The sequence below is a fragment of the Gopherus evgoodei genome, chromosome 23 (genome assembly GCF_007399415.2).
Source record: "Gopherus evgoodei ecotype Sinaloan lineage chromosome 23, rGopEvg1_v1.p, whole genome shotgun sequence".
NCBI classification, from domain to species: Eukaryota; Metazoa; Chordata; order Testudines; family Testudinidae; genus Gopherus; species Gopherus evgoodei.
In genome coordinates, this window is record NC_044344.1 from 5,255,469 (window position 1) to 5,270,048 (window position 14,580).

Below are 14,580 nucleotides of genomic sequence, written 5' to 3' on the forward strand. Positions count from 1 at the left end.
TGATTTATCATCAGCCCACCAAGTTTCTGTGATTCCTCTTCTATCAATATCCTATTTCATACCAGGCACTCAAGTCCACCCATCTTGAGTATTTAAATTTCTTACGTTTGTATACAAGTGTCACGGACTCACAGATCGTGCCCACTCTTGGCCCTGTGCAGTCCGTGGGGGGGGGGGTGCCCCTTTTAGTGAGACAGCCCTTCTCGGGGGTCCACTCTCTCTCGGGGTCAAGCCCCTCCACCACCTGGAGCCGCACCTCTCTGAGCCTTAGCAGGTTTGTCTCTGCCGTGGTCCCCCTCCGGGAGTCCACGCACTCTGGACCCCCTGGGCCTCTTCACGCCCGAAGGGGCTGATGCAACCCTATTCTCTAGACCAGAGTGACTCTCAGCCAGCATAAAACAGGAGGGTTTATTGAGAGTTGAACACAGCACAGGAAACTCTCAGGGCCTCAGGCCTGGCCTCTCACAATAACAGCACATCCCAGTCTCCCTGCATCCAGGTGGGGCCAGCCCCGAGCCCCCCTGCTTCCCAGCTGGGCCTCTGATATCCCCGGCCTCAAGCCCCGCCTCTGTCCATTGTCTTCTCTCCAGGTAAACAGGGTCGTAAACAGGAAGGCCTGAGTCCCCTCTCCTTGCAGCTCTCCTCTAGTCAGGTCACGGGGTCCTCTCTCTGCAGCCCATTGTCCTCCCACTGGCCAGAACCGGTTGTGTCTCCTGGGCTGGGGTCCCGAATCCCTCTCCGGTCCTCTGTAACAACAAACTCCCTCTCCCCTCACCTCGTTAAACCAGTAACACCCAGGTACATTGAGTCCCACCCCCTGTGCATGCAAACCCTGGAAAAGACAGAAAACCCCAAGAAAAAAACCCCACTTCGTCACAAGAATCACTTATAAAAATTGTCAATATTTAGTTGTCTGTCTTCATGTGATGTAATCGGAGATGAAAGTAGACCGATCTGGTCCGGCATCCAGCAAGAGCCAGTACACTGTGCTGGACCGCACCAGCTTCCACGGCCGGGATTTAAAGGGCTTTGGGCTCCCCGCCGCAGGGGGCAGCCCAGAGCCCTTTGAATCCCACCTGCGGCTCTAGCAGCCAGGCTGGGGCCGGGATTTAAAGGGCTCGGAGCTCCCGTGGCAGCCGGTGCCCCGGGCCCTTTAATTTGCCCCTGAGCCTCAGGGGCTCCCAGCCACCTCTGCAGCTGGAACTTCCGGTTGATTTAAAGGCCCTGGGGCTCCCAGCCATAGCCAGTGCCCCACGGCCTTTAAATCTTGAGGCCACGCCTCTTCTGTATTAGGCCATGCCCCCCTCAGGACTCTGGCAGTACCGGTAAGTCCTGTTAAGTTGTTTTCACCCCTGGATGTAATTGAATGGGATGATCTTGCCTGCCTGTTTCTCTTCAGCTCCTACCTGTGCTTTATTAACTTCTATCACTGTATTATTATGATTTATTTGTATTAAAGTAGCACCTAGAAACTCCAGGCAGGATCAGGACCCCATCGCACTAGGCCCTGTACGAACACAAAGTGGAGTTACTCCTTATTGACACCCATGCAACCAAGATCAGGCCCCCTGTGTACATGGGCTGGGAAACTGGTGAAAGTTTCAAAGCGATGTCGTTTGCACCACTGACATGCTCCACTCCAAAAGTGGCTTCATTTCAGTGTGCAGGTGCTGCTTTTGGCTCCATGTAGGATACAACGCAGGGCCTGCTCTAGCTTCCATTGCACCGAGACCAGGCCTGAGAAGCCCCAGCCCTACCTGCCCCATACGCATATGGGGCAAGATGTTGCTGACACAGCCATGAAAAGGACACCCTCACACTCCTGTGCCACCACAAATCCGCGGCCTTGGGAGACAGAAGCCACACGCTGCAAGGGCTTGCTCCTTCGGCACAAAGACCACGTCTCTGACACAGTTATTCGGGGGAGATCCTGCTGCCCTGGGAGCAGAGATCTTCCCGGAGAGCAGCAAAGCACTCACACTCCCCAGGCCCCGGGGAGCTTGGGGCAAGCATTTGGGAAATTAATTTGCCTAATCAAGCAAGGAAAGCTGGCAGGAAACCAGCATAATCTCCCAATGCCTCGCTGAGATCCTGCGAATGAATTCCAAGCTGGCGGGAGCTCCATTGAACTCTGCTCAGGATCCAGCCGGCTTTGGTCTGTGAAAGTTGGGGGCACCAAGGATCTTAAGACCTGAGGCAGCCGCTCAGCTCAGTGTATCCCTCCCACCCCTGCCGCCCTGGTCTGCAGCGAGTCACCATGGCAAGGCGCCGGCACAAAGTATCCCGGTGCAGGAGGGGCGTAACCGATCCAGGATACCTCCGAGCTGAAATAAAACCAAAGCTCCCGTGGGACAGGAACCCCCCGGCTGTGTGGGGCAGACTCAGCTGCAGGAGGAGAAGCCTGGCTGAAAGCGAGGCATCGGGTCCAGTTTGGGGTAGTTCTGGATAGGGGCCATTTGCAACCTCCAGACCCAGAGTAGAGCTTTTGAACAGCTCCAGATTTTCAGGGCGCTTTGGATCCAGGGTTTTAGTTCGAGCGCATGACGATCTTGGCTGCAGAAGGGTTGACAGGGTAGAGAGAACATGGACCCAGCTGAGGAGCATTATAGATGCCAACGTGCTGCGGGCAGGTGCGCTGTACCAACTTTCCCCTCCCCTTTACAGATGCTCCGCCACCCTGACCCCCTGCTTTCCCAGCCCTGTGCTCCTGCTCCACCCAGCAAACCCCCGGCTATCCAGGGGCTTCTAACTCCGAGCCTGAGGTTTGCTGCCATTTAGTTCTGGAGCTCTGGCTCTGGTGTCCCGGAAAGCTCATAATGGGAGCAGGGGAGGAGCCCCATTTCTGGGCAAAACCCCCAGGCCCGGTCTTCAAGAGTCATGATTAAAACATGGAATTTCAGACCTGGACGTTTCTTTCAGACACGTCGATTTTCCTTAGAAACCCAGGGAGCGCTCGGCTTTCACAGGGAGTCGATATTTAAACCCCCCAACCCACCCCCTCGGTCCCAAACCATTCGGAAAGGTGAAACCATTTGTGTAACGTTTTTTACACAAGTCTGGGCTTGGACGTAGGCTGGGGGCAATGGGGCAGGCTGGGTGCATAGGGCAGGCTGGGTGCATAGGGCAGAGGAGACATGGGAGGGTGCAAGGCATGGGGCAGGCTGGGTGCTCAGAGGCACACCCCATTGGCCAGTAGTACAGAAGAGGAGACCTGGGATGAGGATCTCTGGGAGGTAACCGAGGGTGAAAGCAGGCAGAAGTGAGCTCCGAAAGACATTTGCTTCTCCTGGCTCCCTGGGACACCCCAGGGACGCCCCTGGGCTGGTCTCTGAGCAGTGGGGAGGAGGATTTCCATGCAGAGGGAGGGGAGGGTCCCGGCCCCCCCACGTCCAACTCGGCCCTAGGAGCGAGGCCTGGGCCGGGCTTTCCGAAGCCGTTTCTGAGAAGTGGGGCCCTGCTCCTGCCCGGTCACCCCTGGCCCTGCGATCACTCCACCCGGGGCCCCGCTTTATCAGAAACGCCGGCGCTTCGAGGAAACCCAGAGCCCGAAGGCTCAAAGCCCCTCCTGGTTCCGCCCAGCATCCCCCTCCCACGCCAGGGGCGCCTGGGCCTGTCAGCTTTGAGCATCATGCGCTGTGGCAAGTGCGGGGAGGGAGTGGAGGGAGGAAGGAAGGAAGTGAGAGAGACCCAGAGAAGCAGAGGAAAGAGAGAGAGAGAAAGGAAGAGAAGAGCAGCTGCAGGAGGGGGAGGAAGAGGGGAACGCAGGGCAGGAGAGAGATCCCTGAAACGATGGGGAGAAAGCCGGGCTCGGCGGGTCGAATGGAGCCTGCGGGGCAGGAGGGAGCTGCCCTGGCCTCCCCATGCTAACGGAACGGTACCAGCAGGTCTGGTTCTGGTGGGGCTCCTTCCGCCCCCACCTCAGTGCTCCCACTGAATCCACATTGCCCCCCCCTTCCCCTGGCTCCATGCCCTCCCCCGGCTCTCAGCTCAGACAGGATTCGGGGAGCCCGGCACCAGATCCCAAAGCGCCCTCTGGTCCTGCTTGTGGCCTCCGGCAGAGAGAGTCGGGGATGAATATTTCAAGGGGGCCGCTAATGTTTAATGAGCAGCACTGCACAGGGTGCACACGTCTGCCTGAGTGCGGCTCATCGTGTGTGTGTGTGTGTGTGCGCGTGCAGCAGGTTACCTGTGACTATGCTGGTGATCAATTGTGCACATCAATGAGTGTGCCCGTGGGGACTGTGCGCGTCACTTTGTGTGTGAATCTGCGCGTACGCACAGTCAGGGCGTTGTGTGAGTGCCACAGGTGTGCGTATCCGTGGACGTGTACATGGGCATGCCGGATTGTGCGCGCACACTCTAGGGGTGCTCTCAGTGTGTGTCACTATGTCTTGGGTGTGCGTGTGCATATACGCTGTAGGTGCTGAATGGGTTACGATTGTGTGTGTTTGATTGTGGGGGGGGGGCTGGCTCAGAGTGTGTGCATGTTTGTGTACGTACCATGGGGTGTGTGCTGGGCTGTGACTGGCCCCAGGATATTAATGAGACAAGGTTGGGGAGGTGATATCTTTACTGGACCAACTTCTATTGGTGAGAGAGACAAGCGTTCAGGCTCCCCAGCGTCCCCCAAAAGCTGTTCCCTCCCACGCCGTGTCTCTTACACAAGAGAGGTGCAGCTGAGTGTGTCCCTCTCCTGTGGGGCGGGAGTGGAGTTGCTGCCTGTCAGGGCATGCACACCCCAGGTGCACTGAGACTCCCCGAGACCCAGCAGGCTGCGCTGTGGGGGTCCGGCCTTCCTGGGCTGCCCTGGGCTTCGGTGACGTCTGCTTCACCCTGTCCCTGGAGCCTGGCACGTTGCAAACAGGTTGGCTGGTTAAAAACGGGCAGGTGGCTTTGCCCAGGGTCATGCGTGGCCTGGACCCTACTGGCTCCCTGCCCTTGGCCCATCTTTTATTCACTAGCTAGTGCAATATTCGCACACTCTCCCCTTTGTTCCCCTCCATCTGCGGGGCTGGGGGTGGGTGGGGGTCATAATTGATTGACAGATCGTGGGAGCTCTAGAGAGAGTCTCTGGGCAGCCCAGGCCATCGCCCATTTAAACCAGCAGGGGAGGAGATTTTACACTTGTGCAACTGACAACAGCTTGTGTCCCATGGTCCTCAGCTCTTGGCTTTACCAGGAACATGAGCAGGACCAGAGGGGGGTTCAATTCTGCTCTTAGTCTTATTATGATTAGTTGTATATTGTGGTAGCACATAGGAGCTGGTTGATGACTTTTGAATGGTTGGCATGGGCAAGGCTGGAATGGGGCCAGAAGGGTCGCATCAGCGTGACTGGGCCTGGTTCTGAACCTGGCTACCTTCGTGCTAATCCAGCGTGGGTCAGTGTGTAAAACCAGTGTAAACCTGAGAGGGGGCTGGCACTAAGGTGCATCTTTAACTAGCTGCTGTCAATCTAGCTATGGCTGCTCTTATTTCCACAGAGTAAATCTGGCATCAGTGCACCACTCCAGCTGCACACCAGGGTGGGTGACAGCAGGATTTGGGCCCATGCATCATAATTACCAACAATTAATTCACTCTCTGTAATGCTTGATCTCCCCTCCCCTCACTCCCCCCCCTTGATTTGGACGGCGCTGAGGATCAGGCATCTAAAACCCACTGAGGCTGGGTGTTCCCGGCCAGTTTCATTTTCTGCCTCCTGTCCGTGTTGTCCCTCGGCGGCCTCTGTGGTTCCCACCGTGCGCTGAACTAGCTGAAAGTGCCTGTCGGAAGCCAGGAGACTGGCCGAGCTGGACCATTGCTCTGACCCAGTAGGGCTGTTCCTGCGTCCGCCTGGAGCGAACCTGCAACCTTCAGACCCAAAGCAGCTGCTGCTGCTTAAGAGGACTTGTATCAGCAGGGACTAGCAGCCTGTTGCAGTCCCTAAAGCCAGCCACTAGAGGGAGCCATGCTTCCACTCCCTATAGGAGTGCCCTACACGTGTGGTCATGTCTCCCTCTTGTGGCCGGCCCTGGTGTCTACAGCCACCTGCTACTTAATCCCTAATATATGGAGATATACCCATCTCACAGAACTGGAAGGGACCCCAAAAGGTCATCGAGTCCAGCCCCCTGCCTTCACTAGCAGGGCCAAGTTCTGATTTTGCCCCAGATCCCTAAGTGGCCCCCTCAAGGGCTGAACTCACAACCCTGGGTTTTGCAGCACAAACCACTGAGCTGTCCCTCCCCCCACATGGGTTCTCAAACTTTTGTACTGGTGACCCCTTTCACACAGCAAGCCTCTGAGTGCAACACCCCCTTGTAAATTAAAATAACTTTTTTATATATTTAACACCATTATAAAGGCAAAATAGGGTTTGGGGTGGAGGCTGACAGCTCATGACCCCCCATGTAAATCCCCTGAGGGGTTGCGACCCCCAGTTTGAGAACCCCTGCCCTAGCGCTAACAGCAGATGCCGGTATGTTTGTGGGTCCCGAGTTCGACCCTCTGTGGCGCCTGTTAGGTGTGTGTGGATGTGGTTTGTTGCATTGATCCCCTCAGCTCCTGCCAGGCCAGGGCCCTGTGTGCAGCGGGGAGAGAGTGTCCCCTATTTCCCAGCTGCCTTGCTCAGACCCCCCTTCTTGCTCTGATGAAGGGGGAGGCCACTAATGAGAGGGGATGGAATAGGGATTTGAAATTGACGTGTGAGCCCCACCCGATCGTGCCTCTTTCCTCTTCTCCCTTCCCAGCTGTCCTCTCCCTGCCTCCCTCCCTCCTGCTCCTCGGCCCTTCCCTGGCCTGACGATGGGGCTGAGAATAGCAACGGTATCGGTTCCTGAACCGGAAACGTGGGGAGGCAGAGGGAAGGGGCTGCCTGGGCGTGGGACGCAGAACCGAGCTGCCACCTGTCACAGTCACTTGACAAGTCTCTGGGTTCTAAACAGGGCCAAGCAGCTAAATCTGCCTTGGTGGGGGGCAAGGGGCTGGGGGGGAGGGGGCAGGGGCTGGGATCAGAACCGGCTGCCTGGGCCAGCTTCAGAACCGGAATTGGAAGAGCTGGGAAATAATCCAGCTCAGTGCTCTGGGGGGGGGAAGGGGGGTTGCTTCAACAACTCACCCCCACCCCGTTGTCTCCCCTCCCATCTCCATTCTCTACTGCTTCTTCCCCCTGCTTTCTATAGCCACCCTGAGCTTCTCCTCCCCCTTCCAGTCCCCCCTTTCCCTCCATCCCTCCCTGTGCCCAGGGAACGCCCTTGGTCTCTGCTGCAATACTAGGAATGGTTAAATCGTCTCCTCCTCTCCCTCAGGCTCTCCTGCAATCTCTGCCCCCAGCCATCTCCCGATCTCTCCGGTTTGATACTCCCAGGTGCCCCCCAGTGCTCAGGAATGAATGAGGATGGGAAACCAGCCTGCACCAGCCTTGTCTAGGAGTGTGTAGTAACAGGGTAACCTCATGGGGTTGGCTGAGGGGTAACCAAGGTGCCTGCTCCATGCCAAGCCGGGACTCGGGAGGCCTGGGTTCTCCTCCCTGGGGCTGGTCAGTCTCACTGTGCCTCAGTTTCCCCTCCCACCCTGTATGTGTTTTGTGTAATCAGACTGTGACCTCTTGGGGGCAGGGACTGCCTCGCTGTGTCTTTGTGCAGCCCCTAGCACAGCAGGGCCCTGGTCTCTGTTGGGGCTGCTCAGTGCTACCATCAGACAAGCCAGGCCACCACACGCTGATCCCCCTTGTTGCCATCACGTTCCTCCAGCCCATGTCCCACAGATACATCCTCTGTCCTGTCCTGCTCGGGGCTGGGATCCCACCTGGGGCCCAGCTCATCTGCTGGGGGGGGATCTTTCCTCGCCACGTGGCCGGACACCAAGGGATTTCAAGGGCAGGTCGATGCTCTGCGCCAGGGAAGGAGGGGGGGTGTCTTGCTGAGTGATATGGGGACCCCGGGGGCGTCCCCTCCAGAGTAACACGCTGGGTTGTGTTTGTGTCCCTGCCCCAGGCGGATGTTCCCGTTTCTCAGCTTCAACCTCTCCGGGCTGGACCCCGTGGCTCACTACAGGGTCTGCGTGGACATCGTCCTGGTGGATCAGCACCACTGGAGGTACCAAGGCGGGAAGTGGGTCCAGTGCGGCAAGGCCGAGGGGAACATGCCAGGTAGGAAGGAGAGATCCAGGCCCCTTCCCCCCCTCTCAGTTATCTCGTTCATGGGGCGGAACCAGGGGTAAGGGGGGTGGTCGGTGCTTGCCACTGTCTCTTGGGTTCTCTTGAGAGAGTGGGGAGCTCCCACGGCCAGTGCTCCCGCAGCGCCCCCTGCTGGGAGAGCCAGGCACCCTCTCCCCCAGCCACTGCTCCTGAACACACACATCCCCCTGCAGCACCTCCTGCTGGGAGAGCCAGGCACCCCCTCCCCCAGCCACTGCTCCTGAACACCCTCCCCCCCCCGCAGCACCTCCTGCTGGGAGAGCCAGGCACCCCCCCCAGCCACTGCTCCTGAACACACACCCCCCCGCAGCACCTCCTGCTGGGAGAGCCAGGCGCCCCCTCCCCCAGCCACTGCTCCTGAACACCCCCCCCCGCAGCACCCCCTGCTGGGAGAGCCAGGCGCCCCCTCCCCCAGCCACTGCTCCCGAACCCCCCCCGCATCGCCCCCTGCTGAGAGAGGCTGGGACTGGACTAGCCAGAGCTCCCCCCCATAGCCAACACTCCTGCATCATTCCCTGCAGCGCCTCCTGCTGGGAGAGGCTGGGCCTGGGGTCGCTGGGAGCCTCTGCACCATTCCCAAGAGTGGCACCAGCTGTAGAAGCTGTGTTGGGGTGGCAGACGGGGCGGGGGGGGGGGAACGGGACTCGCTGTGACCTGAGAGCTGGTTCCTGATTGAGGGAGGGGGCGGGATTTAGATTTCAAGCCGCAATGGCCAGCGTCTCGGGGCTGCCTTTTTCCTTGAGGAGGGCGGAGCTGGATCCGTGTTCCCCGAACAGAAGTGGGGAGCAGGGTGAGCTGATGTCCCGATTTTATAGGGACAGTTCCGATTTTGGGTCTTTTTCTTATATAGGCTCCTATTACTCCCCCACCCCTTGTCCTGAGTTTTCACACTTGCTCTCTGGTCACCCTAGTGGGGAGCTAGGGTCTGCAATTCGCCCCAACCCCAAACTCCCCTGGCGCCACAGGGCCCTGGACTGGCCCAGCAATCGGTTGCCATGAGGAGCAACAGAGAGCCCACCCTGTCCCTACCCCGTCCATCCAGCCCCAGCTGCACCCCCCCAGCACTTGCCGCATTTCCAGGAGCCAGAGTGCCCTCTTGTGGGCAGCCGAGACAGTGCAGTGGCTCCCTGGCAGGCGTAGCACCCTGGGGCCAGGGTGGAGCCGATGAGTTATCACCTCTCTGCCCCCTGCCTACCCAGCTGACACTTCCCAGCCTGGGCTGGGTAAGTGCGGGGAATTGCCTCCCGTGGTTGGGTGGAGGAGCTGGTCCCAGGTGCTGCTCCGAGCCCTGAGCCAGAGGCACCCAGCCAGGAGGGACGCTGGCGGGCAGGGGCGCCGCGTCAGGCTCTGGGTGCAGGGAGCAGCTGGTGGGCCCGTGGGAGCGGCACGACACTCAGCAGGGGGCTGTTTTGGCAGGTAACCGGCTGTACATCCACCCCGACTCGCCCAACACCGGGGCCCACTGGATGCGCCAAGAGGTCTCGTTTGGAAAACTCAAGCTCACCAATAACAAGGGGGCGTCCAATAACATCACACAGGTAACCACCAGCCCCACACCCCCCAATCACAGGCCAAACACCTGTCCCCGTCACCCGGGTAACGTCCCCCATCGCGGGGCATAGGCCAAACACCTGTCCCCGTCACCCGGGTAACGTCCCCCATCGCGGGGCATAGGCCAAACACCTGTCCCCGTCACCCAGGTAATGTCCCCCATCGCGGGGCATAGGCCAGATGCCCATCCCTGTCGCCCGGGTAATGCCCCCAATCGCAGGGCACAGGCCAGACACCCATCCCTGTTGCCTGGGTAATGCCCCCCATCGCAGGGCACAGGCCAGACACCCATCCCTGTCACCCAGGTAACATCCCCCATTGTAGGGAACAGGCCAGACACCCATCCTTGTCAGCTGGACAGAGACCCACCAGCCTATCTGCACTCCCCTCCAGATTCTGGACTCTCCAGACACTACCTACTCCCCACCATCAGCTTCTCTGTAGTGTGGGGCTGACTCTCAAGACCCCTCGTGCTTTCTCTGTTCTGTTCGTTCTGTTGCCTTCCTTCCAGCTGAAGGAGCTGCCTTTTGCCCAATAGTTAGCCTGTGGAACTGCCTGCCACATGATATCTATCTAAAGCTATGAATCCCACTGATGTTCCCTCAATGGCTTATCCCAGCGGGCCATGGTACCCTCAGCTGGATAAGCCTGCCATGGTTTCCCCCATAGATTGACCCACAGAACAGTGGGGATCACCCTACCATGGATTGTCCCAATGTCCCCCCCCCCACTCCCAGCTGCAGAGCATCCCTTATGAGCTCCGTGCCCGCTGCTCCGAGCGCCTCTCCCATGACACTCCCGTGCCCTGCTCTCTGCAGATGATCGTGCTGCAGTCGCTGCACAAGTACCAACCACGGTTGCACGTGACGGAGGTGAAGGAGGGGGAAGGGGATGAGGCCTACCCCTCCGGCAACACTCAGACCTTCATCTTCCCGGAGACGCAGTTCATCGCCGTCACAGCCTACCAGAACGCCGACGTGAGTACAGGGCCCCCACGCCTCCTTGGGCCACGGCAACCCCATGGACACCCAGGGGCAGCCGCTAGGGGGTGCTGTGCCAAGGAAAAGGGTAGGTCTGGGGCCGCCCATGGTGCGGTTGGGTGGAGACTGGAGTGTCATGTCAGCACCCCATGGCCTCATGCTGGGAAGAGCAGGGTGGGTGTCAGGGAAAAGCTGGAGCAAGGCCCATGGTGGGAGCAATTGGGGGGGGGTTCCTAGGGCTTGGGGGGGCAGTTGGGGGAGCACTAGGAAGATGAGGGCTGCCCTGTATCCCTGCTTCTTCCCCAAGACTATCCCTCTTTCCCCTCTGCCCCCTCCCCAGCCCCGTGCCGCCCCCCACACACACACTGTGAACGCGTGCCCAGACTGTCCTGTGTTGTCCTAGATCACTCAGCTGAAAATCGACCACAACCCCTTTGCCAAAGGCTTCCGGGACAACTTCGACTCGTGAGTATCCTCTCCCCGCCCCCCACTGGCTGTCTCCCCATCGCCCCACGAGGCCAGCCCAGCCATGGGCCAGGGGGCGGGTCACTGCCAGGTGTTTCCGAGGCCCCCATTTGCCTGGCACCCCCCAGTGCTCAGAGGGTGTTGGTGGGCAGGGCAGAGAGGGGGTCACTGATGCAAACATTGGGCATGCAGAGCTGCGGTGGGGATGGGAGAGACACTTCTTTCCCAGAGCTGCAGCGGGAAGAGACACACGTGTGTGTGTGTGTGTGTGTGTGTGTGTGTGTGTGTGTGTGTGTGTGTGTGTGTGTGTGTGTGAGAGAGAGAGAGAGAGTCACACACACACACACACACACCCCTCTCCCTCCCAACACATACTTGTGCTGTTGTTGTTCCTTCTTGGTACTTCCTGCAATACACACACATTCGCTGTAAGTTTATTCTTTCCAAGTGCTACTTGAGTGTTTCATTTCTCTCTTACGCTTCAGTTTTAATTCTTTCATTCTCAACGGCCTGTCCGGGCTGGAGTCATCATCCCTCTGGGAACGTTTTAAACAGCGCGATTCTCTTGAGTTTTTTTGTTTCTACGGCTGGCGCGCATCCCCACCGTACCTCAATAGTGGTGCACGTGGGGGAAAAAAAGGAGAGGGAACCTTGTCGCTCACCTGCCGGGGCCTGGGGCCTCTGCTGAGCTTGCCAGCATGCGGGGAGGGACGGCGATGGTCAGGGATGCCCAGCCAGGAACGGGGCTGAGACCCCCACAAACTTGGCTCAGTTACCAGAGCTCAGCTGAAGCCAGCCAGGGCTGGAGCCTAACCTGAGGCACCAGGTGCCACCTCCCGACCAGCCATCCAGCTCCAACCCCGGTGCCGCAGGGCACCCTCTCCACGCCCTGCCTGACCCCCACTTTGTGTTTGCCCCCCCCAGGATGTACACGACGGCAGAGGGCGACCGCGTGACCCCATCCCCGCCCGACGCCACCAGCTGCCAGCAGCTCCTGCCTGGCAGCCGCTTCCCATCCTTCCTGCACGAGCAGTACCCACTGCCCCAGAGCCGCTACTACAACGGGGAGCCGCTGCAGCACAAGGATCCCCCCCGCTGGTACTTCACCTCCCAGCAGCCCCCCGCTGCCCCCCTGGATTACAGCGCCTACGAGGGTAGCTACAGCGGGAACAAGTACATGCCCTTCGGCGTGAAGGCCTTCCCCCTGCCGGCCTCGCCCCACGCCACGCTGCCCTACTACCAGGAGCCCCACCCCTTTGGCTCGCCGCCTGCCGCCTGGCAGCCACCCGCCAAGCCCAGCCCCGGGACGCTGGGCTGGTTCCGGCCCGTGCGGGATATCAGGCCCCTTCCCGCCGGCGAGGAGAAGGGGAAGGAGGCGGAGGGCTGGGCCGAGCCGGCCTCGGTCAAGTCGGTGGACTCCTCGGACTCGGGCCTGTTCGAGGCGGAGTGCAAGCGGCGCCGGGTGTCGCCCTACGCCTCCAGCGCCGAGAGCTCACCCCCCGCCCGCAACGGGGACCTGTACGACAAGGACGGGGGCGCCGACCCCGGCTACTACGGGTTCTACGGCAACTGAGGGGGGCAGGGAGGGAGCGTTTTCCTGGTGCTGATGGGCTGGAGCTCCCCTGCCCCCCAAATCATATCAGGTGTCCCCAGGGAAAGGGTGTGACGGTTGGGGGGGGCGGTTGCTGCAGACAGGCGCAGCAGAGATGAAGGTGTGCGGGGGGGAAGCTTCTGTGGGTGACTTCGCCCCCTGCGAGCACAGTTCGAGCCCTGCCCACACAAATGTTACAGGTCGTTGGCGTGTGTGTGTGTGTGCACGCGCGTGCGAGGCTGGGCCCTGCTGGCCCATGTTTGTGCATTGGCATGTGTGCAAACGCCCTCTTGTGCCAGTGTGCGCAGTCGCGTACGGGGGGGAGGAGGCAGCCCCAGAGGTGCTCACACCCGTGTGCATTTACACACTGACCCACACCCCAGTCACACACAAGCACATGGCTGCACACTGTTGCACGTGCCTATTCACCTGCAGCGGTTGCACATACACAGGGGGGCTCACATGTGAGAGAAAAATGCACACGCCTGTGCGCATGGGCGTGCTTCTTCCCTGGTGTCCTGACACACTCCCCCTCTATTAAATTAGGCAAACACCCAACAAGGGCACCCCCTCCTTCCCCCAAAGCACCAACAATGCAGTTACCCTGCAGCCAGCCAGGGGCAGCAGCGGGCGAGAGCGGCAGGTCTGGCCCCACCCTGCTTATCACTGATGCCCAGAGTGCCTGTCTTGCCAACCGCTTCTCCCCCTCCTCCAACCAGGCCAGGGTGGGTTGGGCACAGGGGCACATTAGGTCTCCTTCCCCCCTGTTGCTCGCTGCTGCCCTCCGGTGGCGACCAGTGGTGGAGGGAGCACCCTCCTAGCAGTCTCATTTTCCCCCATTGCAGCAGGCACCTTCCCCCACCCCCCGTCCCCTCAAGCGTGCAGAGGGTTTGGGCGTGATGGAGGCCTGGTCCATGCCCAGTGCAGCCCCCTGCAAGCAGGTGCCAAACCACGCAGGTGGCTGGGGGGGGGAGGGAGAGGGGGCATCAGCCAGAAATATTCATGGATCTTGCAGCATTTCAGAGCAGGGCAGGGCAGCCCTGTGTGAACCAGCCCCCTCCCTTTGCACTCCAGCTCCTGGCCTTCCGGGGGGGCTCTGTTCTCCAGTTCCCAAACGGCAGGGATCCTGCCCCCGAAACCTTCCACCACTCGGCTACCTAATGATTCAGGGGGAGGGGGGTTTAGTTAAATGTTATTTTTCTCCCCTCCTTGGGGCATGTCCCAGACCTGCAATATCTGAAGCCTCTAGCCTGGGAACACTGGAGGTGGATTTCTCCAGCCAGACAATCAGAGGACGGTGCCAGCCTGTTAGTAGCGGGCCCGGCCCTCCTTGCAGCCTGCCACGCCGGGCTGCCTCCCATTGCAGGCACGGGCCACCCGCAGCCCTGCTGCGCTTGCCCAAACTGTTTACATGCTGCCCGGCCTAGGCAGCGAAACGAGCGGGTCTGTTCCAGGCGGGGGGTGTGGGGGGGGGTGTGGTTGGAGGGGGTGAGGGTGTTTTTTTAAGAAAAAATCTTTACTTTGGAAAATATTTATTGACCTATGTACAGAATCTACACGTTCACCGTGATTTGTTTTTTGCTTAAGACTTTCTTTAAATAAACTGTAAAGCCCTGGTGCCTACACTGTGTATGTGTGAGCACCAGAGACCTGGCTGCACCGTGCATGCAGGAGGGGGCAGATGTGTTGGGGGGGGAGGGGGTGGTTGCTGCAGCTGAGCCTGGCTGGATGGGACCAGGTGCCACTCTAGGGGAGGGGTGTGTGTGTGTGTGTGTGAGAGAGAGAGAGAGCTGGATGCAATGCGTGCATGTGGTC

The 14,580-nt window shown here is 59.7% G+C and overlaps 1 protein-coding gene across 1 annotated transcript in view; it reads left to right on the forward strand.

Annotated features, from left to right (window-relative positions):
• The window catches only part of TBX21 (T-box transcription factor 21), a 34,899-nt gene extending 20,499 nt beyond the window's left edge, over positions 1 to 14,400 (forward strand). The window contains exons 2-6 of the mRNA XM_030541647.1: positions 7,976 to 8,130; positions 9,595 to 9,716; positions 10,548 to 10,706; positions 11,113 to 11,174; positions 12,099 to 14,400. Of these exons, the coding sequence (XP_030397507.1) occupies positions 7,976 to 8,130; positions 9,595 to 9,716; positions 10,548 to 10,706; positions 11,113 to 11,174; positions 12,099 to 12,747 (1,147 nt within the window). The 3' untranslated portion in view covers positions 12,748 to 14,400. The remainder of the gene's footprint in view (positions 1 to 7,975; positions 8,131 to 9,594; positions 9,717 to 10,547; positions 10,707 to 11,112; positions 11,175 to 12,098) is intronic.
• The last annotated feature ends 180 nt before the right edge of the window (positions 14,401 to 14,580 follow it).